This window comes from Schistocerca americana, chromosome X (genome assembly GCF_021461395.2).
Source record: "Schistocerca americana isolate TAMUIC-IGC-003095 chromosome X, iqSchAmer2.1, whole genome shotgun sequence".
In the NCBI taxonomy this organism is placed as follows: domain Eukaryota; kingdom Metazoa; phylum Arthropoda; class Insecta; order Orthoptera; family Acrididae; genus Schistocerca; species Schistocerca americana.
In genome coordinates, this window is record NC_060130.1 from 639,344,314 (window position 1) to 639,368,890 (window position 24,577).

The following is a 24,577-nucleotide window of genomic DNA, read 5'->3' on the forward strand; positions in this document are numbered from 1 at the left end:
AATTGTATAGCACAGGATGGTTTGCATCTAAATAGGTTAGGTTCCATAACTTTCAGCAAAATCTTTATTGATAAGTGCAAAATTATACGAAGCAACAGAAACTAATAGCCAGTGATGGGGGTGAAAAACAAAAAACACAGTAAAAAAAGAGAAACAGTGTTCAAGGAAAGATGTATTTAAAACTATACAAGTAAGTATTCATTCTTAATGCACTGGAACATGGACGGCCTCAATGCAATGTATCCACAGGATAAAATAACAAAAATTGACAAGCTTCAAATTATTCTTTCAGAAGGAAGAAACATCAAAGTCATTTGCTTACATGAACAATGGCTTAAGAAAGACTCAGTCATAGTTTTAAACAAATTAAAAAACTTTACAGTAGCTAACAGTTTTTGTAGGAAAAACAGAACCCATGTTGGCTCATGCATACTGGTTAACAGCTCTTTAGAATGTAAAGAAAGAGAAAATTTTAATTTTCTTAACAAAAAACTTATATTTGAAAGTTGCTGTGTAGAGCTAGAACACAACATGATGATGATAATATTACCTCAACATATAGGATTACTGCTAGTGTTGTGACTAAATTACTTTTACAGAAAGTCCAGTGTCTCCTACATAAAATCACAAAAGAAAAGAGGAAGGAAATAGTAACTGTTGCTGATTTTAACACAGATACGGCAAGTGAAACAAGCTTGTCAACTAAGATTGTTTAATTAATTCAAAAATATGGCTTTAGACTAAATTTCACCAGAGCAAATGAGCGAACTGCAATGTGTATGGAGAACATTTTAAGCAATTCTACATTTCATGACACTGTTAAATTCTCTTTAAACCTAGGTATCTCAGATCACTCTGCTTCGCTTATTGAATTACTAAAAGTAAGTAAAGATGTTTCATGAAAAGATAGTTCAGTGAAGAAAACATGCACTTGTTCTGTTGTAGACTGAGTGAGATAAATTGGTAACATTACAGCGTGAAAGCCCATGTTCAAAATTTTTGATAAGCTCTTAAACAGCTTTTTGGATGTTTTCAATTAAACTTTTCCATCTATAGTCTATCACAGAAAGGCAAGTACTAAACTACAGTGGATTACTAATGGCATAATAATACCTATTAATAGAAAGAGCCCCCCCATGAACCATGGACCTTGCCATTGGTGGGGAGGCTTGCGTGCCTCAGCGATACAGATAGCCGTACCGTAGGTGCAACCACAATGGAGGGGTATCTGTTGAGAGGCCAGACAAACGTGTGGTTCCTGAAGAGGAGCAAAAGCCTTTTCAGTAGTTGCAGAGGCAACAGTATGGATGATTGACTGATCTGGCCTTGTAACACTAACAAAAACAGCCTTGCTGTGCTCGTTCCGCGAACGGCTGAAAGCAAGGGGAAACTACTGCTGTAATTTTTCCCGAGGGCATGCAGCTTTACTGTACAGTTAAATGATGGTAGCGTCCTCTTGGGTAAAATATTCCGGAGGTAAAATAGTGCCCTATTCGGATCTCCGGGCGGGGAATACTCAGGAGGACGTTATCAGGAGAAAGAAAACTGGCGTTCTACGGATCGGAGTGTGGAATGTCAGATCCCTTAATCGGGCAGATAGGTTAGAAAATTTAGAAAGGGAAATGGCTAGGTTAAAGTTAGATATAGTGGGAATTAGTGAAGTTTGGTGGCAGGAGGAACAAGACTTCTGGTCAGGTGAATACAGGGTTATAAATACATAATCAAATAGGGGTAATGCAGGAGTAGGTTTAATAATGAATAGGAAAATAGGAATGCGGGTAAACTACTACAAACAGCATAGTGAACGCATTAGTGTGGCCAAGATAGACACAAAGCCCACGCCTACCACAGTAGTACAAGTTTATACGCCAACTAGCTCTGCAGATGACAAAGAGATTGATTAAATGTGTGATAAGATAAAAGAAATTATTCAGATACTGAAGGGAGACTAAAATTTACTAGTCATGGATGACTGGAAGTCAATAGTAGGAAAAGGAAGAGAAGGAAAAGTTGTAGGTGAATATGGAATGGGAGTAAGGAATGAAAGAGGAAGCCGCCTGGTGGAATTTTGCACAGAGCATAACTTAATCATAGCTAACACTAAGTTCAAGAATCATGAAAGAAGGTTGTATACATGGAAGAAGCTTGGAGATACTGGAAGGTCTCAGACAGATTATATAATGGTAAGACAGAGGTTCAGGAACCAGGTTTTAAATTGTAAGACACTTCCAAGGGCAGATGTGGACTCTGACCACAATCAATTGTTTATGAACTGTAGATTAAAACTGAAGAAACTGCAAAAAGGTGGGAATTTGAGGAGATGGGACCTGGATAAACTGAAAGAACCAGAGGTTGTAGAGAGCTTCAGGGAGAGCATTAGGGAATGATTGACAAGAATGGGGGAAAGAAATAAAGCAGAAGAAGAATGGGTAGCTTTGAGAGATGAAATAGTGAAGGTAGCAGAGGATCAAGTAGGTAAAAAGACGAGGGCTAATAGAAATCTTTGGGTAACAGAAGAGATATTGAATTTAATTGATGAAAGGAGAAAACACAAAAATGCAGTAAATGAAGCAGGCAAAAAGGGATACAAACGTCTCAAAAATGAGATTGACAGGAAGTGCAAAATGACTAAGCAGGGATGGCTAGAGGACAAATGTAAGGATGTAGAGGCGCAAATCAGTATGGGTAAGATTGATACCGCCTACAGGAAAATTAAAGAGACCTTTGGAGAAAAGAGAACCACTTGCATGAATATCAAAAGCTCCGCTGGAAACCCAGTTCTAAGCAAAGAAGGGAAAGCAGAAAGGTGGAAGGAGTATATGAAGGGTCTATACAAGGACGATGTTCTTGAGGACAATATTATGGAAATGGAAGAGAATGTAGATGAAGATGAAATGGGAGATATGATACTGCATGAAGAGTTTGACAGAGCACTGAAATACCTGAGTCGAAACAAGGCCACGGAAATAGACCACATTCCATTAGAACTAATGACGGCATTGGGAGAGCCACTTCTGACAAAACTCTACCATCTGGGGAGCAAAATGTATAAGAGAGACGAAATACCTTCAGACTTCAAGAAGAATATAATAATTCCAATACCAAAGAAGCCAGGTGTTGACAGATGTGACAATTTCCGAACTATCAGTTTAATAAGCCATGGCTGCAAAATACTGACACAAATTCTTTACAGACGAATGGAAAAACTGGTAGAAGCCAACCTCAGGGAAGATCAGTTTGGATTCTGTAGAAATGTTGGAACACGTGGGGCAATACCGACCCTACGACTTACCTTAGAAAATAGATTAAGGAAAGGCAAACCTACGTTTCTAGCATTTGTAGACTTAGAGAAAGCTTTTGACAATGTTGACTGGAATAATCTCTTTCAAATTCTGAAGTTGGCAGGGGTAAAATACAGGGAGCAAAAGGCTATTTACAATATGTACAGAAACCAGACGGCAGTTATAAGAGTTGAGAGGCATGAAAGGGAAGCGGTGGTTGGTAAGGGAGTGAGACAGGGTTGTAGCCTGCCCCAATGTTATTCAATCTGTATATTGAGCAAGCAGTAAAGGAAACAAAAGAAAAATTCGGAGTAGGAATTAAAATCCATGGAGAAGAAATAAAAACTTTTGAGGTTCGCCGATGACATTGTAATTCTGGCAGAGACAGCAAAGGACCTGGAAGAGCAGCAGAACGGAATGGACAGTGTCTTGATAGGAGGATACAAGATGAACATCAACAAAAGCAAAACGAGGATAACGGAATGTAGTGAAATTAAATCAGATGATGCTGAGGGAATTAGATTAGGAAATGAGATGCTTAAAGTAGTAAACGAGCTTTGCTATTTGGGGAGCAAAATAACTGATGATGGTCGAAGTAGAGAAGATATAAAATGTAGACTGGCAATGGCAAGGAAAGCGTTTCTGAAGAAGAGAAATTTGTTAACATTGAGTACAGATTTAAGTGTCAGGACGTCATTTCTGAAAGCATTCGTATGGAGTGTAGCCATGTATGGAAGTGAAACGTGGACAATAAATAGTTTAGACAAGAAGAGAATAGAAGCTTTCGAAATGTGGTGCTACAGAAGAATGCTGAAGATTAGATGGGTAGATCACGTAACTAATGAGGGGGTATTGACTAGAATTGGAGATAAGAGAAATTTGTGGCACAACTTGACTAGAAGAAGGGATCGGTTGGTAGGGCATATTCTGAGGCATCAAGGGATCACCAATTTAGTATTGGAGGGCAGCGTGGAGGGTAAAAATCATAGAGGGAGACCAAGAGGTGAATACACTAAACAGATTCAGGACGAAGGTTGCAGTAGGTACTGGGAGATGAGATGAAGCTTGCACAGGATAGAGTAGCATGGAGAGCTGCATCAAACCAGTCCCTGGACTGAAGACGACGACGACGACGACGACGACGACAACAACAACAACAACAACAACAACAACAACAACAATAGAAAGAGACAGCTACATACTGAGCTGAAATCCAATAACGGTCTTGAGTTCATTAACTATGTTAAATCATATAAAAAATATTTAGGAAGGCTGTACAAGCAGCAAAGAAAATGGTAAATACTAAATTATCAACAAGCACAGAAATAAATCCAAGGTTGTTTGGGCAGTTTTCAAGTCTGAACCTGGAATCAATCCTAGCCACCAGGAAATTTATTAAATAAACATACAAGACAAAATAATTGTAAATCCTGCTCAAACATCAGAAAATTTTAACAATTTTTTTATAACAGGCTAACATTTTTTTTATAATGGTAGCAAAATGTGATGTCAATGTAGATGCAGATTCCTATCAAGATAGCATAAATTTATTTGTATCAAGTCCGAGTGTTCAGAGTATAATTAAATGTGACAAAATAACAGTAAAACATGTAGAAAAAGCTATACTAAACCTAAAAAATAAAATTCTATGGGATGGCCTGAAATACTTGTGAAAGTCATCAAACCAGTCTCAAATATAATAGCACACTCACTGTCTGAAATAATTAATAAGCCACTTGAAGGAGGTTACTTTCCAGACATTCTAAACTAAGTGGAAGTGAAACTATTATTTAAAAAAGGCTCTCTTTATATGGGAAAATGCCGTCCAATTTCCCTTCTTCCTCTGTTTTCTAAAATATCTAAAATGATTGTTGCAATCCAGATTCACAATATTTGTCACAGGTTTAACACAATCTCAAAAAATCAATATGACTTCCAAAAAAGTAAAAATACAATTTACGCAATTAACAAATTCATGAATAAAGTTAGTTCCACCTTTGATAAATCACAAAAAGCTGCAGGAATCTTCTGTGACTTATCCAAAGCGTTCAACTATGTGAGCCACTCACTATTATTACCTAAAATGCAAAAATACCGAATTACAGCAGTGCCTTAGAGTGGTGTAAGTGATATTTGACAAAGAGAGAGCAAAGGGTAGTCACTACATCACACAAAGGAAAATATTCATCAAAATGGAGAACTATCTCACAGTAGGCACCACAAGGTTCAATTCTGGGCACTATACTGTTTTTTCTTTTTACATAAATGACTTACCCATAAACATAAATCATCATTCATTTTTATTCACTGATGACACATCAGTACTGATAGAATATGAAAATGCAGAAGGAATTCTCAGAAATGTCATAAAAACTCTAGAAAATCTAGATGTGGTGTTCCATCTAAATAGCCTAGAACTAAATATTTAAAAAACACAGCTTATGCAGTGTAAGACAAAACAGTCAAAAATAAATGATATTCAAATTATGCAAGGAAGTCTGGAACTAAACGAGGCAGAATGTGTTAAATTCTTAGGAATGCAGTTGGATAGAAATCTGTCATGGTCTTGACATACAGACTATTTAAAAAACAAACTGAACAGACTGGCATTTGCTATGTCAATCATAGCCAGTGTCACTGTAATAGACACGAAAAAGATAGTGTACCATTGCTACTTCGAGGAAATAGTGAGATACGGCATGGTCTTTTGGGGAAACACCAGCAATTTTACACAAATATTAACTTTACAGAAAAAGATTATAAGGAACAAGTGTAGCGCAAAGTCAAGAGAATCTTGTCTGCCACTATTAAGTGTTCCCTCACTGTATTTATATGTAATAATTCTTTTCACAAATAATAATCCGAATTTGTTTGCTCCAAATATCTTCTGACAGGGATATTAAACCAGAAACAAAGAAAGATTCATGCTTCCTACACATAGACTCAATCTTTTTGCGCAGACTCCACAATATATGGGGACGAAAATATACAGGGCTATTACAAATGATTGAAGCGATTTCATAAATTCACTGTAGCTCCATTCATTGACATATGGTCACGACCCACTACAGATACGTAGAAAAACTCATAAAGTTTTGTTCGGCTGAAGCCGCACTTCAGGTTTCTGCCGCCAGGGCGCTCTCGAGCGCAGTGAGACAAAATGGCGACAGGAGCCGAGAAAGCGTATGCCGTGCTTGAAATGCGCTCACATCAGTCAGTCATAACAGTGCAACGACACTTCAGGACGAAGTTCAACAAAGATCCACCGACTGCTAACTCCATTCGGCAATGGTATGCACAGTTTAAAGCTTCGGGATGCCTCTGTAAGAGGAAATCAACGGGTCGGCCTGCAGTGAGCGAAGAAACGGTTGAACGCGTGTGGGCAAGTTTCACACGTAGCCCGCGGAAGTCGATGAATAAAGCAAGCAGGGAGCTAAACGTGCCACAGCCAACGGTTTGGAAAATTTTACGGAAAAGGCTAAAGCAGAAGCCTTACCGTTTACAATTGCTACAAGCCCTGACTCCCGATGACAAAGTCAAACGCTTTGAATTTTCAGCGCGGTTGCAACAGCTCATGGAAGAGGATGCATTCAGTGCGAAACTTGTTTTCAGTGATGAAGCAACATTTTTTCTTAATGGTGAAGTGAACAGACACAATGTGCGAACCTGGGCGGTAGAGAATCCTCACGCATTCATGTAGCAAATTCGCTATTCACCAAAAGTTAATGTGTTTTGTGCAATCTCACGGTTTAAAGTTTACGACCCCTTTTTCTTCTGCGAAAAAAACGTTACAGGACACGTGTATCTGGACATGCTGGAAAATTGGCTCATGCCACAACTGGAGACCAACAGCGCCGACTTCATCTTTCAACAGGATGGTGCTCCACCGCACTTCCATCATGATGTTCGGCATTTCTTAAACAGGAGATTGGAAAACCGATGGATCGGTCGTGGTGGAGATCATGATCAGCAATTCATGTCATGGCCTCCATGCTCTCCCGACTTAACCCCATGCGATTTCTTTCTGTGGGGTTATGTGAAAGATTCAGTGTTTAAACCTCCTCTACCAAGAAACGTGCCAGAACTGCGAGCTCGCATCAACGATGCTTTCGAACTCATTGATGGGGACATGCTGCGCCGAGTGTGGGAGTAACTTGATTATCGGCTTGATGTCTGCCGAATCACTAAAGGGGCACATATCGAACATTTGTGAATGCCTAAAAAAACTTTTTGAGTTTTTGTATGTGTGTGCAAAGCATTGTGAAAATATCTCAAATAATAAAGTTATTGTGGAGCTGTGAAATCGCTTCAATCATTTGTAGTAACCCTGTAGAATAAGTTAAAAAAGCCAAATATTCAAAAGATTGAATCTGATTTCATAAAAAGAAAATTCTATAACACTCTGGTACAAAAATGCTATTACTTTACTGATGACTCTTTTAATCATGACCTGACCATTTGAGAAGGATAATATATATGTTGTATTTCATGTAAAACCTATTATAGTTATATGCTTGACGAGTCTCCTGTACTTTGACATGTATGTTATGAGCTAATGAAATTCTGATTCTGATGCCTGCCTTTAATATGGCCATGGTAGTAGAGTTTATATAGGTTACAAATAATGTTAACTGGAGGAAGTCAATCTGTAAAATACGTCTAAAGGAAAGAACAGCCCAGGAGCCACCAGCACCAGCCACAGGGGGCTCACATTCTGAAGATGACTTTAGTTTAAGTCGAAACTGCTCATAATAAATAAATATAATTGCGATCTAGACTTATTTTAAATAACAGGAATTATTGAGAAACAGAATTTGCTTTGTGTTGTGAAACAGTGAAAGCCGAATGAATTCTTGGGATCGTAAAGTTGAATTTATATTTTCAAGAATCCACATTTCTGAAAGATAAGGAAATAAAGTGATTACCAAAAATTGAAGAAATATTGTGGTGAGTTATGCAAGAATGAACCTTACTGTTGTTCATCAGCAACGATGTAAGTATGGAGAGATTATAAACAGTGACGTTCAAACACAATGACTGAAATAAAATGGATACCCACTGAACTGACTTAATTTCAAGAACTAAACTACTTTAATAACAGAAAAATTTGCAAGTCTTTGAATTAGAGACCAACATTAAAGTTAAATCACTGTCGGCTACATTACTGATAATGGACTATAATTCAAAATTTTTCACTGTTCACACTTGGCATACATGGATATCAATTGCTCCCATTGCATCTAAACCCAAGCCACAAAAGAAATGTTGGTTTCATAAGCAGCCACCCCTGGAAAAAAGCTAGTAACCATATGACAGGAAAGCAAAAGTCTATGTCCTTGCTATGTCAAGAAATTAGGGCTGTTGTTTTATCTGATGTCTTAATGGAAAGCACATATACAAGTACATACCGTAGCTTTAATACAAATTATCATATCTCAGATCAGTAACAGAGGTATTAATCTGCAAGAAATATAAATGAAATGCACATAAATCATAAAATGGTATGGTGCTTATCTTCTTAGCAAAAACCTACAATCTAAAGCTCTATGGTTAATTTCCTGCCAACATCAAGATTGTTGGAGACTGCACCACCCTTAACCCACACACTACGTGGTTTTCCTTTGTTGGATAACCGATTGTTTAATTTTGCTCAAAATAGAAATGTTTTCAGCAATGAAAAGGGGGATTCGAAACATTACAAGAGCATTTAATTTCTACTCCACCATCCATCACTCTCAGCAATCTAACACAAAATTGGACAGCATATTTTGCTACATATACTATTAATATCTTGTCATGAGGACATCTAATCAGCATTTGTCAATTCATTTAGCAAATTCATCTAGTTTTTCTCTATTCATATGCCCTCTTGGTCTAAGACCAGTATTCTGCTTTCCATTAAATAGGGTGCCAATTTTTCAAGGCTGAAATTTATGTCGGAAAGGGTTAAAAAGAGCTAAAATGAACCACACAGTGACTCTGGCATCCAAACATCAACTTCAAGAAGAGCCATTAATGAAGTAAGTGGATTTTGTATAGCTGTGAACAGAACAGTCAGCTACTGTAAACAATAAAGTGAGAAGATTCTTCTCAAAATTAAAAATAAACCAGATTCAAGACACAACTTTCAAATACATACAGCACACTAATAAGCAGTTGATGACAAAATAACTGACAAAATATCCACAGGACAAACAATGGGAAGAAGCTGATCAAAGACACAGTGTGGATGAGAAATATAATTATTTTGTAAAAATATTCCTTCAGCACTATGAACCCAGTTTTCCTTTACAACAGATCAGAGATACATGGAAGACAAGAGAAAGGGTGGCTAACACCTGGCACCAAAGCATGTTGTGCTAAGAAGATGGCGTTCACATTACACAGACAACTGGTTGTAACGAAGACATATAGGTGCACTACAAGCAATACTGCAGAATTTTTCACTGTGTTTGAAAAATATAAAAGATTCCATGAACACAACAAACACAATCTGCAGCAATATTAAGCAGGATATTACTAAACTCTGTAAGGTAAATGACATTGAACTCCCAGATGACACAAACAGGAAAACAGATGTTAAATTCAAACCATCATATCATAAATTCAGGGAATCCTTCCTAATAATAGCAAACTAAATGGGCAAAAAAATGGCTCATAAAAAGTGGATCCATTATATTTCCTCCAACAAGCAATGCATATACCACCAACACACAACAGTCTGGCAACTTAGCTGTTAAAGATATCGTGGAAATATTTATGGTAAATGCTGTTTAAATCATTTAATGTTTTTTTTATTTATTACATTATTTCATTTAACATGTTTCAGCTTTGGAGACCATCAAACCAAACTAAGAAAAGCATCAACTGTATAAGAGCAAAGTATAAGTTTAACTTTAGTGTACACAGCTGCTGTAATTTTTTTGTTCGAAGTTTTTTCTAAGCTAAATAAAGAAAAAATAGGAAAAGTGTAGGATATAAACAGCACATCTCACAAATATTGCCTACTTGTATGAGTTTTAGTCTTACATCACAGTTCCATCTTCTGAAGCACTCCAGAACATATAGGGCACGGATGGTGCAGTGGCTATTCTTTTCACTCTTGCAGTATGACAACTACAAGAATGTGTTGTCTCATTTGATGTTATGTCATGTACTCTAATCAAACAGTCACCCGCACCAGTGACAAGCACTCTGTCATTAGTCTTTGGTAAAAACTAAAAGAAAAAGGAAAAATGAGTCACTTAACATATAATCTTTCTGTAAAAAAAGAAGAAATCATTAGCTTCTAGATTACTGTTCTACATCTCATATGCCATGTCAATCTGCTCTAACAAGTGTTTGCCATGAATAATGAATGAGCTACACATTGCACAGACACATGCAGTTTATACTGTACAACTATCAATAATCATAAGAACTGTTTTCGGGTAATATTTTTCTTTATCAGTATTTTAGTTGCCCCCTACAGTCTCCTGCACTGCCCACCCTGTTTGTATAAGTATTTTACATCTGAATGTCTTCAGGACTTTCAGGCAAAGAATTGGTCTAGTGCTGTTTTAATGTATTGCTACCAAAAATGTTTTCTATTCCACTAAAACCACTGCTGATATGGCAATGAAATAATCAGATGCAACAATAAGTTATGGAGGTTTTGCTTGTTTCTGTTTTTCACAGAGTTAATCCATTTGTTCCACCACTATGATTATATGACACTCGATACACAAATAAAACAGTTGAAGTCCAGGTTGGGATATCAACAATTTATGAAAAGGATAGATTGCTACTCACTGTAAAGATGAGTCAAGTTACACAATCAGCTTTCAATCAAACCTTCTTGAGGAAAAAAAAAAACACACACACATCTTTTTATGTATTTGTTTGTGCATATTTTTACATATTCTCACACATTTGTGTGTACTTTTTTGTGTTTGTGTATATTATAATGTATCTTTGAATTATTTTATGTATTTGTGTATATTTTTGTGTGTCTGTACACATTTTTTTAAACATCTTTCTGTTATCCAGCTCCCCTCACAACCACCTAATATCCGCATTTGTCCATTTCCTACATCATTTCCCATTTCTTCAACACATCCCTGCCACAACGGACCCCTGCTCCCATTTTCTGCACCAGTTCAGAAAAGTACCCCTTTCCCTGGTTAAAACCAAGTCCCACATACTGTTCCTTAAAGTCTGCTTAAACCATGGAATCCCCCTCAAATGGCCTAACCATAAGAATTCTTTTCTCTGGATCCAACCCCTCTTTTCACAATGGCTTCACCGTTTCAGATTCTGTCAGTCCCTGTCCCTCACAAACCTGGTACTGCAAAAATGCATCTCCATGGCATAGGAGTCCCAGAACCACCTCAGCTCTCTCCACAAGATACAGCTACTGTGCAATCCCTACTACATACACCACATCTCTGATACTGAATACTTTGCTCTCCAGTACCTGGAAGAGTGTTCCAGATACTATCTCCATAAGTTATCCAACCTCCTGACATCATACTGCCACATTCGGGCACCACTCTCCAATCCCTATCCTATCCTCCTTGTTCCTCCTCAGACTCTGCCAAGCTGATATTTCAACCTGTCACATCCTCCAAAACTCCCTGACAAGACTCAACTAAATCCAGAGCTAAAACAATTCCAGAACACTGTTGTTAACCTTTCCATGAAAATCCTCATCCCTACATAAGTTTCAGTTCTATCCAAAGGCCTCACCTTCAGCCCTACACTCAAATGTAACCATGTTGGACATGTTGTTGGACATGTCAAAGACCTATTCTCGTTCTTTCAATCCCTGCTATGGAAATACTTCTTTGTTAACAATCCCTCCATCTGCAGCCAACCTACTCCCAATGTTGAACCCTGTCTCTCCTACTTCACACTACCATCCAACTGTGATTGTTACCCCCCTCACCTAACAACCCACTTTGTCACATTCCAGGAATTCCTTACCTCCAACCTGGCCTCACCAGCCTTCTCTAAGTCCCTTCCTTTCAGCAGAAGAAAGGACATCCAAACAGATCCATACCAAATTATCCCACCTGCAGACAAATATTCCACCACTGTCATTATGAATCACAGAGACTACCTGGTGGAAGGCCTCTACTAATTGTGTGATTTCTCCTCCTCCTCCTCCTCCTCTTTCAGTACTACAGCCCTAGTTGTGCCTTAGTCTCCTCAACAATCTTCCTATAAACATCTATGTTCTCTGCTGTTCTCTTCCATTCTCACATTTCCATCTTGGAAAGGTCAGCCAACATATTGTCCAGCGAACTAGTTCTTGATCAGTCCTTCCTTTTGGTGGAGTACAATCTGCCTTTCAGTATTTGTTTGGGCATCCTGTCAACTGTCTCCTGTCATCCTCTCCATGTGTCCTTAACAGTGCATCCTTTGAGATTTAACAAATTTCACTATATCTTTCCCTTGTATTTATGTTTCTACCCCATTCTCCAAGCTACTCCCTCTCTCATGGGGCCATACATTTTTCACAGGATTTTCCTTTCAAATGCCTTTACGTTGTTCATATCTCCTACTGTCATTGTCCAAGTTTCTGACCCATATGTAATCTCTGGTTGCACAAGGAAACAGTATACTGTTTAATTTGGTTGATCTTGTAACTAGAGAATTATTGAATACCTGTAATTTGCATAATAGGCACTGTCTCCTGCTTGTATCCTTTCTCTAATGTACTGTCTCATATTACTATCACTGGTTAAGAGTACACCTAAGCAAAGGAAGCAGTTGACAGCTTTAAAATTTTTACTATACGCCTTCAGGTCATATGATGTTCTTGCCTTAGAATTGGATATTACCATGTATTTGGTCTTGTTTTCATTTACTGTTAACACTAATTTTTGCTCCTTCTGCTTTCATTATTTTGTACAATTCTTTAAGGGTGTTTACATTTCTTGAAACAATTGCAATATCATCTGCATATGCACATATCTGACTGGATTTCATCACTGTAATTCCTCTTGTCTATTTTTTGTATCACAGTATGCAGGGCTCCTGAGGCATGTTTTCATTTTCACACATGTTATTTATTAATACATGTATTTCATATAGTAAAAGATGAACACTTAATTTTATAAGTTCTGGAACAATTCAACCTTCACCAGGTGCACAGTTATTTTTCAATTTGTATATCACCAATTCCACCTCCTTCAGTGTTGGTATTTTTGTTTCTTCCCTTTCATCCTCTCTTGCCTCTATACTCTCCTCCTATTCTTGTGGATCTCTTAATACCTGATCTAAGTTGGTACTGAGCATATCTTTTAAGTATTCTCCCCATCTCTGCAATATTTTTTGTTCCTCTCTGATTATATCATCACTTCTATTTTTACATGCATTTTGTGTGTGCTGAATTTTTTTTCTTATCTTTCCTATTGCATGATAAAATTTTCTCATCTCATTCTTTTCCTTTAGTTCCTCAATCTCTTGAAATTTTGCTTTCAGACATTCCTTTTTCTCTTTCTTAGATATCCTATAAGCATTAGACCTTAATTCTTTACACACCTCCACATTTTTTCTTGTCTCTCTCTGTATCATTCTCAGTCTTGCTGCATTTTTATGTTCTATTGCTAGTCTACATTCATAATCAAACCATTCATTTCTCTCCATTCTTCTTATCCCAACTGCTTCGTCTTCTGACTCACTACTTTCTGGATCCTATTCCACCTGTCTTGATTTCCCACTGTTTCCTTGCCGGCTGTCAGGACATCATTAACTTTTATTTGGTATGCTTTTACAATTTCAGGATCATTCAGTTTTGCTACATTCCAATTTGCTTTTTTCCTCATTTTTATGTATTACTGCTAACTTCTCTCTTGCTACACCTTTTACAGCATAGCAGTCTGAATCATGGTTTGGACCCCTGCAGTTCCTGATGTGGCATATCATATCATTCCATTACTGATACATGGTCCATTTGGTTAACTACTCCATTTAGACTTGCCCCAAGATATATTCTTTTATGTGGAAACTCATACTCTTAATGAGTAAATTATTTCTAGCAGCAAACTGACACAATATACCCCATTCTCATTACTTCTTCATGTAATATGTATCTCCCTGATAGTTTCTGTATTTATTTCGCCCAAGCTGTGCATTAAAATTTCCCACAACTGGCAGTAAGTTGTAGTTTTGTACTTTATTACATGTGACTCTTCCACCTATAAACTCAGCCAGAGTGATTCCACATGACCTCCAATTCCTGCTTAAAACAGCCCATTGTAGCAGATTATTATGCCCACACTGGAAGAATTTAGGCCCTCATTGATCAACACCTCCCCTCCAGCCAATTGCCCAAAATCTAGCCTCCCACATTCAAGATACCAACCACTTCCTTCATCAACTCTCCGCAATCCCCCACCCCTTTACCTCCTGGACCCCTACTCGTCACTGTTGATGCAACTTCCCTATACACCAACATCCCTGATGCCCATGGTACTGCTGCTACCGAGCACTATCTCTTGCAATGTTCTTCAGACTCTAAACACATTTATTCATTCCTCATACACGTTAATGTCAATTCAATGTCAAATCAACACAAAAAAGTAAAATTTTAAACCCGAACATCCCCATTTTTTATCAAATAGTGTGTGCTCATTGTACATGTTGAGAGAACGAAAAATGCCAAATTTCATAACAGTAGCACAAGTATAACAAAAGTAATGGGCACCTGAAGTTATAAAAATGTGCAGGAAATTCGATGCACGCTGCCAACAAAAAGGGCTGTAACTTCTGTTTTAACAGAGATAGAACCATGAACACTGTAATTTTAGAATGGGGTAAGAATAAGCTTTCAAATTCTGTCCATCATGACCATATTCAACAATGTATATAATTCAGGTCAGTGGCCTTGTCCTTCAACCTTGAGTAACTCAAAACCTGTTACCTTCAAAATTTCTGAAAATATACAGGGTGATTCAAAAAGAATACCACAACTTTAGGAATTTAAAACTCTGCAACGACAAAAGGCAGAGCTAAGCACTATCTGTCAGCGAATTAAGGGAGCTATAAAGTTTCATTTAGTTGTACATTTGTTCGCTTGAGGCGCTGTTGACTAGGCGTCAGCGTCAGTTGATGCTAAGATGGCGACCGCTCAACAGAAAGCTTTTTGTGTTATTGAGTACGGCAGAAGTGAATCGACGACAGTTGTTCAGCGTGCATTTAGAATGAAGTATGGTGTTAAACCTCCTGATAGGTGGTGTATTAAACATTGGTATAAACAGTTTACAGAGAATAGGTGTTTGTGCAAAGGGAAAAGTTCTGGACGGCCGAGAACGAGGCGATGGATCGGCCGCCAGGCAGCCCGTGACAGAGCACTTCATCACTGGCCTCCAAGAAGCCTTGATCTTACCCCCTGCGATTTTTTCTTATGGGGGTATGTTAAGGATATGGTGTTTCGGCCACCTCTCCCAGCCACCATTGATGATTTGAAACGAGAAATAACAGCAGCTATCCAAACTGTTACGCCTGATATGCTACAGAGAGTGTGGAACGAGTTGGAGTATCGGGTTGATATTGCTCGAGTGTCTGGAGGGGGCCATATTGAACATCTCTGAACTTGTTTTTGAGTGAAAAAAAACCTTTTTAAATACTCTTTGTAACGATGTATAACAGAAGGTTATATTATTTTTCTTTTATTAAATACACATTTTTAAAGTTGTGGTATTCTTTTTGAATCACCCTGTATATTCGCTTTTTTATGCTACATTACACAACATAGTAAAAAATTCAAGTTGGGATGATATTTGGTTTACAAGATATAAATTAATGTGAAACAATAAAGCAATACAAACTGTATGCAAACTGCAACAAAGTGACGAAGTACTAAAAAACAAGTCAACTCTTAAAAATATGGCATGATAGCAACACACAGTCAGGGAGCAATATGAACAGGTCAGTAGCAAGCATTTGTAATAGGGAAAGTGCAAATTTGTTCAGTTGATATTATCAGTGGCATAGCAACAGATCACAAAATATGTGATAGATACAGGAAAAAATTTATGCACAACCTAGGAACAGTTTATGATCCAACTACATTGAAACAGGCAGGAATCACAAATCTTCGTAGCTCCTCAGACAAGTCAGACACATCTGTAGCCCCAGATATTGATTTAGTTGTATTAAATGACAGTGTGGTACCCCTTGGTGGGTCACTAGTGAAAAACACTAGACAGAGGGAAAACATACGTGCATAAAAATTTTGAGAAAGTGTTTGTAGTATTCAAAATAAATAACAGAAAATGCAGAGAATGAAACAAATTTGAAATCTCAACTCATAATAGAACTGAAAGAAAATTTCAGTACACGCAGTGAGAAGCTCCAAATATTGACATGTCTTCTGAAAAGTTGGAGCATTTGAAGGATTGAAAGCGAATTTGGAGCATCACACTATTTAGAGAGAAAACCAGAACAATTACATCACAGAATGTGGTATCTTAGCAACTCCTAATCCGAGACTTATCCTAAGCAAACATATAGTGAACTGTATCACAGAATTCTACAACACAGGTGATATAAACTGCAGTTTGCATGGAAAGAAGGATTTTGTTAATGTCAAAGAAAATGGTTTCAGGGTTCACTGACAAAAATGTCAAGTGCTGGGAAACCTGAATGTGTTGCATCAAGTAATCTAAGATAAACATCCCAACTAAAACTAGCATTACCCAAATTTTGCTATTCAAAACCCAAGAATTTTGTTGTGGCTGGTGCAACCAGTGCCCATAGAATGTATATTTACAGTACTCCTGAAAATGTGAAGCTCATCTTGGAAGGTTCAAAACTGAGAGAGTTGACGTGATGCTGACTGTCAACTTAAATGTACAAACCGTACTTCACACAGATCATTTATAATCCCACCCAGCCAAAGTTTTGTATGTCAACATGTGTGAACTTCCCAAGTAAACATTCTCATGACATACCTAAAGGAGTTGTTCAACAAAATAGAACTGATGTAATAATATAAACTGTGGACATCTACAGATAGAACAACTCTCCAGACATGTCTATCCTCTGTGGAAGTGTTCTTAGGAAACATCAAAAAACTAAACAAAAGCTTCCGCAGCACTCCTTCATAGCCTCTCAAAAGCCTGAATTTCTGCAACATAGGAAACAGACACTTCGTGACAATGAACAGAATGTTATATGTGATTTAGCAGGGAATTATCAATTTGTCCTACTGGAACAATGCACAGGCCATTCATCCATTTGTTGTTTATTACAGACATCCGTACACCCATGCAACTGATCACATTTCATTTGTAATAATATCAGAATGCCTTAAACATGACATTATGATTGTTCATCTTTTCCAACATCATTTGGTTAACTTAATGATATTCTATTTTCATAAAACACCTAACGACTTTTGTTACTTCTCAGATGGTGCTGCAGCCCAGTACAAATACCACAAGAATTTTGCAAACATATCTTTTCATCAGAATGATATCAGCATCTGAACAAAGTGGGATTTCTTTGCCACATCACATGACAAAAGACCATTTCATGGTGTCACTGGTACAATCAAGAGAACTTCTTACCATGCCAGTCTGAACTGCATCTATGTACTCTCAGATGATGACACCGACAGAGTTACTTGAATGGTGTTCCTAGGACATTACAGTGTGTCACTTTCATTATAAAACTAACACTCAGTATGATGAAGCATTTCTCCATCAAGAGCATTTACAGGTATCTCCCCCCCCCCCTCCCCCACTCCAAATTCCACTGTGTTATTTCCACTGGCTGGTTTGGATACGTTTTGAATGTTAGTGAACATACAAATGGGGTTACAATTGGCTACCTATGCCTTCACAGCCCTTCACCATCATTTATACACCCCAAGAAACCAGACATCTTTACTGTGGAAAGGCATTCTTACAAAGGCTGACGTAAGAACAGCGACAGGCCAAACGTATGTCCTTTCACCATAAGATGCACAAACAGAGTTATATCTTGCTAGGCACTATCAGGGGACGATAAGTCCTGAGGATACTTTTGTCATTGCATTTGTTTGTGTACAAATCATACTGAAACTTCCTGGTAGATTAAAACTGTGTGCGGGACCAAGACTCAAACTCAGGAGCTTTGCCTATCATGAGGAAACACTCCACCATCTGAGCCACCCAAGCACGACTCACAGCTCATCCTCAGAGCTTTACTTCTGTCAGTGCCTCACCTACTGCCTTCTAGACTTCACAGAAGCTCCCTGCGAAACTTGCAAGACTAGCACTTCTGGAAGAAAGGATATTGCAAAGACATGGCTTAGTCACAGGTTGGGGGGTATAATGAGATGTTCACTCTGCAGTGGAATATACACCAATACTAAACTTGTTGGTACATTAAAACTGCGTGCCAGACTGAGACTCGAAATTGGGACCTTTGCCTGCCGCACACATGTGCTCTACAGACTGGACTACCCACACACTACTCATGACCTGTCTTCATAACTTTACTTAGAGCCAAAATCTCATTCCAGAATCATATCTGAACATGTTTTCCATGGGCTCCACTTATTTAACTGGGATGGTTATATCATGTTTTGGCTCACTGAAGGTCAGAGATCATAGTCTGTTACCTTGGATATTACACATGCTTACTATTGGCCAGCTGGTACCTTACTATGCATTTACATCACACGATCTCCTTGAATAACATGGTTTCAGTACTTTATGTCATTTTGTTCAAGCTTGCTTTCCATTTGCATTGCTTTTATTTTTTTCACATACCTGTCAATATTAATTTATATCTCCTAAACCTAATGTCATCCCAACTTGATTTTTTACTATGTTATGCAGTGTAACATCAAGAAGATTAAATTTTCAAGGAGACTTGGTTTGAGTTATTCGAGGTCAAAGGTCAAGGTCACTGACCTTAATTATGTACATTATTTGGGTATGGTTATGTTTGATACAACCCTTACTCCTTTACAAAAATTTCCTCATTCATGTTTCTGTCTCTGTTAGAACAGAAATTACAGCTGTTTTTGTCAGCGGTGTTTGTCAAATTTTCTGCACATTTTTATAATTTCGAACAGCTATTACTTTTGTTATACTTTTGCTGCAATTCTGAAATTTGACATTTTTCATTCTCTCATCATGTGCAATGGACACACAAAGTTTAATGCAAATTGTAGATGGTCAGTTTTTTGATTTGGAGGAGGGGACCAAACAGCAAAGTCATCAGTCCCATGATCTAGGATGGCAGAAATCAAGGGAGGAACAACACGAACAGTATAGTCCAGTCAGTCAAGGGGAAGGGGAAACTGCGCGAACAAAGAGAGAAGAGGGACATCAGGGCAGCAGGAACAGGAAACAACAGGAGCAGGGTAGGTGGAAACAGGGAGAGCAGGGGTGCCCCAGAAACGTATGTGCGGTGGAGCACCAGCACCGCCAAAAAACCACCCGACACCCACACCACATCATACCACCATACCATTATAACAATACAATGGGGACAAGACAGGGGAAGAAAACACAAAAAAGGGGAAACAAAGCAGCATAATATACAAGACAAAATGTAGGGAAAAGGTGGGAAGAACCTGGCCGGTGCAGAGGCAAAGTCAATGACTCCATAACAAATGCTTACGCTTATGTTTATGCTTACTGAGGAACTCAAATGCCAGAGGAAAATTCAAGGATGTATATCTCAGAGTAAAAACCACTTTTGCGAAGAAAACTGAGGATAGACATATCCATGTGAGGGTCCTCTGCTAACACACATAAAAAGGAGGGTGGGAGGACATATTTAGGGTGAAGGGAATAAAGATGGGGGCAGTCCAACAAAATATGGATCAGCGGGAGTGAAGCCCCGCAATTACAAACTGAGAGGGGGTTGGGGTGGGGAGGGCAGCTCATTGCGGAGCAAAAACCCATGGGTTAACCTAATACGGCCAATACAAAGACTTTACACGATGGTAGATTCCTGCCAGGAGAGGCAGAGGGAAGAACTCCACATGGTGGGAGTCTCCTTGATCACACAAGGTTCATTAGACAGGGAGTAGCCTCCCACGAGTCACCCCACAATTGAGCAAACCAGGATTTGATATAAAGCCGCAAATCCGACCCCAGAGGGGTCATGGAGAACGAGGGGTAGGTTGCCATATCATGCCACCCCCCCCCCCCCTTCCTCCCCAGCCAGGTGATCAGCGAGTTCATTACCCGGGATACCTACATGGTCAGGAACCCAAAGGACGTCGACCGAACATGCAGAATCACCAAGCTCAGCAAGAAGATCATTGATGGCAGGAAAAACACCGAGATATTGCCTGAAGGCCACTCATTGAGTCCATACGTAACAAAACTCGAGTGAGGGAGCACCATTTAATAAAACGGGGGGCTGATAGACAGCCATCAGTTCCACAATAAACACCCCACACTTGGCAGGCAAGAGATGGCGCACCATAACAACAGAAAACGTGAAGGCATTTCCCACATGAACAGCTGATTTAGAGCCATCAGTGTAAAAAACAATGGCATGCTGAAACTTCTGTAAGAACGTTTGGAACCAACAATGGAATACCACTGGAGCAATTGAGGCTTTCGTACCCTGGAAGAGAGCCATCCAAATCCGTGGCCACGGAACTAACCAAGGTGGGGTGGTTGAGATAGAGCATGTGGAAGAGGACAAAAAGGGCAAGATGGAAGTCACGGTGGGGAGAAGCAATGGGGAACCCAACTGGTGCGCCCAGCCAAATGTGGGCAGTGGGCAGGCAATGCCCCAAAAAGAATAGAATGGGGGGAAGTGGCCGGGTAGCAAGGGAAGAGCAGACAGTGACGACTAGGAAACCAGGTGCTGGGACCGCCAAATGGAAATGGGAGGGGTCCCAATGTCAACCAGAAGATTATCAACAGGGCTAGTGCGAAAGGCACCATTGGCTAGATGGACACCTCGATGGTGAACCGCATCCAGGAGGAGCATCGTGGAAGAGGCAGCTCATCAATAAACTTGACAACCATAGTCCAGACAAGACAGAACTAATGAGCGGTAAAGATGGAGAAGGGTCAAACAATCCACTCCCCACGAGGTGTGGACAAGAAAGCAAAGAACATTGGAGTTTACACAAACAGCCAACCTTCAGATGACAGATATGGGGCAACCAAGTAAGCTTGTTGTCAAAAAGACGACCCAAGAAATGGAACTGGAGGATCACAGTCTGACATTGACCATCAAGGTACAGCTCCGGGTCAGGATAGGCCATAGTACTGTGACAAAAATGCACCACCCTCGCCTTAAGGGGAGAGAATTAAAAACTGTGCCAGAGTGTCCACGTGGAAATGTAGTTCCTGGAGAACTGATGGATCTGCACAAATTCCATCTGGAAGGGCAAGCCCCAGAATGAAAGACTGCCACTGACATCCGTGGAAGGTGCAGAGTGAACCTACAACTTTGATGAAGGGGGAGAAGAACCTAGAGAGGAGACAAAGCATTTCCAACACACCCATTTGCTCTGTTTCATTAAGTAATGAGCTTTGGCACGAAGACTTTTAAAGGTAATAAGACCAGTGCAGGACAGATGCCTCTTAAGATGTTGCAAGGTGTGATGACGATCACAGATAACAGTGGCCGCGGTCATGCTTTCCCATGGAACTGGACAACTGCGAATGGGGCCTGTCAAGCGGGAAACGGCAATGTCGGCAGCGTGGATAGTCTTATCGGGCAAATCATGGATGACTTCATCAACACAACCTGAAAAATAAGATGAAAAGATGCCCTGAGAGGTATATAGAGGCCAATCAGAATAATGGAAAGTGCAGCAGGGAAACCTGGTCAGCAAGAGGCAGGAAGGGAATGAGGGAATGAATGGGGAGTGGTCACTATCCCAGAAGTCATCGTGTGGTAACCAATGTAAGGAAGAAAGAAGGGGAGGGGGACAAGTCGAAAGATCAATGGCAGAAAAAATGCCACATGTGCCACTGAAATGAGTAGGGGAACCATCATTAAGAAGGCACAGGTTTCAGTCCACAAGAAATTGGCCAATGAGGAGCCCCCGACTAGATGAAGAAGCACTGTGCTACAAGGGGTGATGGGCATTAAAATCTCCAAGGAGGAGGAAGGACGGGGGAAGTTGGTGAAGGAGGGCAGTTAGGGCAGCAGATTAAGGTGGCCTGTCAGAAGCAGCAACTGCTTCTAACAGGGTACAAAGTGGGATCCATGTACTAAAAATATCGTATGGACCAACGTGCAGATACCACCAGAAGCGCTCAAAGGGCCAACTCAGTTCCTAAAGAAAGCATGGAACCCACGAAAGGTCAGTAAGTGAGCGTCAGTAAAATGACATTCCTGGAGAATGGCACAAGCTGCCAAGTAAAAGGCAATAAGGGATTGCAACTCTGGGAGTGATGGTAGTATCTGTTAAAGTTCCACTGAATAATCATGTAGCAAATATCCAAATGGGAAGCTAATCACGCCACCGGCTCACCATCCATCGGGGTGTCATCAGTAACTAATAAGTGACACTTAGGTTGTGATGGAGGATGGAGGTGATGGCACCTCTGGGGGCACTGGGGGGGGGGGGGGGGGGGGGTGCTTGTCCTGAGACTTTGTGTTTCTTCTTCTTCTCTTCCATTAAGTGAGGAGGGCAAGGCACAGAGGGAGAGCGGGCTTCTACAAGACCCAGAACCAAAAGAGAGCAGGTGAGCATGGGACCCACAGGCTGTGTCCCCCACGCCTGCAGCCTGAGAGACAGGGGGAGGGGTCCTGGGAGGGAGATCTATCATCGGTGAGTGCCAAGGAAGGGGGACACTTCTTCATACAGGGAGTGGCAGTGGCATCCAGAGAGGAGGGTGTGGGAACCACAGGGGGAGCGGAGAGGAGGAAAGGGAAAGGACATAACAGGGGCAAAAGCAGACGGATGGAACTGGTCAAATTTCTGACAAGCCTCAGTGTAAGATAAGCTATCCAGGGCCTTACACTCTTGTATCTTCTTTTCTTTCTTATAATCCAGGCAATCTGATGAGCGTGGAGAGTGATGTTCATGACAATTTACACACACAAGTGGTGGAACACAGGGGCTCCCATCATGGAATGGGTGTCCACAGTCACCACATAGAGGGTCCACCATACTTCGGGAAGACATGCCTCAAATGCAAGCACTGAAAGTACCTCATGAATGGCAGGACATATGGCTTCATATCGCACTGATAACACACAACCTTGATCTTCTCTGGGAGGGTATCTCTGTTATAAGCTGGGCAATCTGATGAGTGTGGAGAGTGACATTCATAACAATTTACACACACAAGTGGTGGTACACAGTGGTTCCCATCATGGAATGAGTGTCCACACATAAATGGTACACTGTACATCAGGAAGATGTGCCTCAAACACAAGCACTGAAAGCACTTTATGGGTGACAGGGCGTATGGCTTCATGTCGCACCGATAACACATAACCTTGACCTTCTCTGGGAGGGTATCTCCCTCAAAAGTCGCAATAAAGGCGCCAGTATAGATATATTTGTCCTTATGACCTTTCTGCACATGCTGAACAAAATGAATGCCCCATCATTCCAGATTGGCCTGGAGTTCCTCATCAGCTTGAAGGATGATGTCCCTATAAAAGGTGACTCCCTGGGCCATATTCAAAGGCCAGTGAGGTGTAATGGACAAAAATGATCACAAGCATGAAGAGCTGCAGACTGGGCAGCAGAAGCAGTTCTGATCAACAGAGAACCTGACTGCATCTTACTGAGAGACTCCACTTTGCCAAACTTGTCTTCAATATCTTCCACAATAAATAATTGCTTTGTGGCGATGAATGTGTCCCGTCCGTCCTAGAACAGACCAGGTAGCGGAGAAAGTGTTCCACCCCAAGCCAGCGAGCCTGGCCCTCCCTCCAGGGTGTAGCCAGGGAAGGGAATGCCTCAGAGACATAAGAAACAGCAATCAACAACCCGACACCACTTGAAAAGATGGCCGTAGGAGAACAGCCAGATTTTTGGCACTTCATGCACAAAGCATGTGCCTTGTAACCACCCACTCCGATCTTGGGCTCTAACCATGGGTGGCACCCATCCACAGCAAGGGCTGTCTAGCACGACGGCCACTGCTGGGAGTTCCAATGCTCCACAATGACAAGCACCCACTCCTCGGCATACATGGGGAGCCATCAGCTCAGGTATCAGAAATGTGATCCGTGTGTTGTCAGGGGGCTCAATCACATGGGTACATAACAGCCCCACCACACAGACTGGCTACACGTGCCAGTGACCAAGTGGGGCAGAGGGGGATCAGCAGGGAAGGACGAATGGAAGGAAGGAGTGAGAGGAATCCACGCTG

At 40.2% G+C, this 24,577-nt stretch overlaps 1 protein-coding gene across 3 annotated transcripts in view; it reads right to left on the bottom strand.

The window, feature by feature from the left end:
• Positions 1-24,577, bottom strand: part of LOC124554956 (WD and tetratricopeptide repeats protein 1-like) — a 202,316-nt gene that overhangs the window by 150,205 nt on the left and 27,534 nt on the right. For all 3 annotated transcript variants that reach the window (XM_047128661.1, XM_047128659.1, XM_047128660.1), the window contains exon 5: positions 10,311-10,498. In XM_047128661.1, the coding sequence (XP_046984617.1) occupies positions 10,311-10,498 (188 nt within the window). The remainder of the gene's footprint in view (positions 1-10,310; positions 10,499-24,577) is intronic.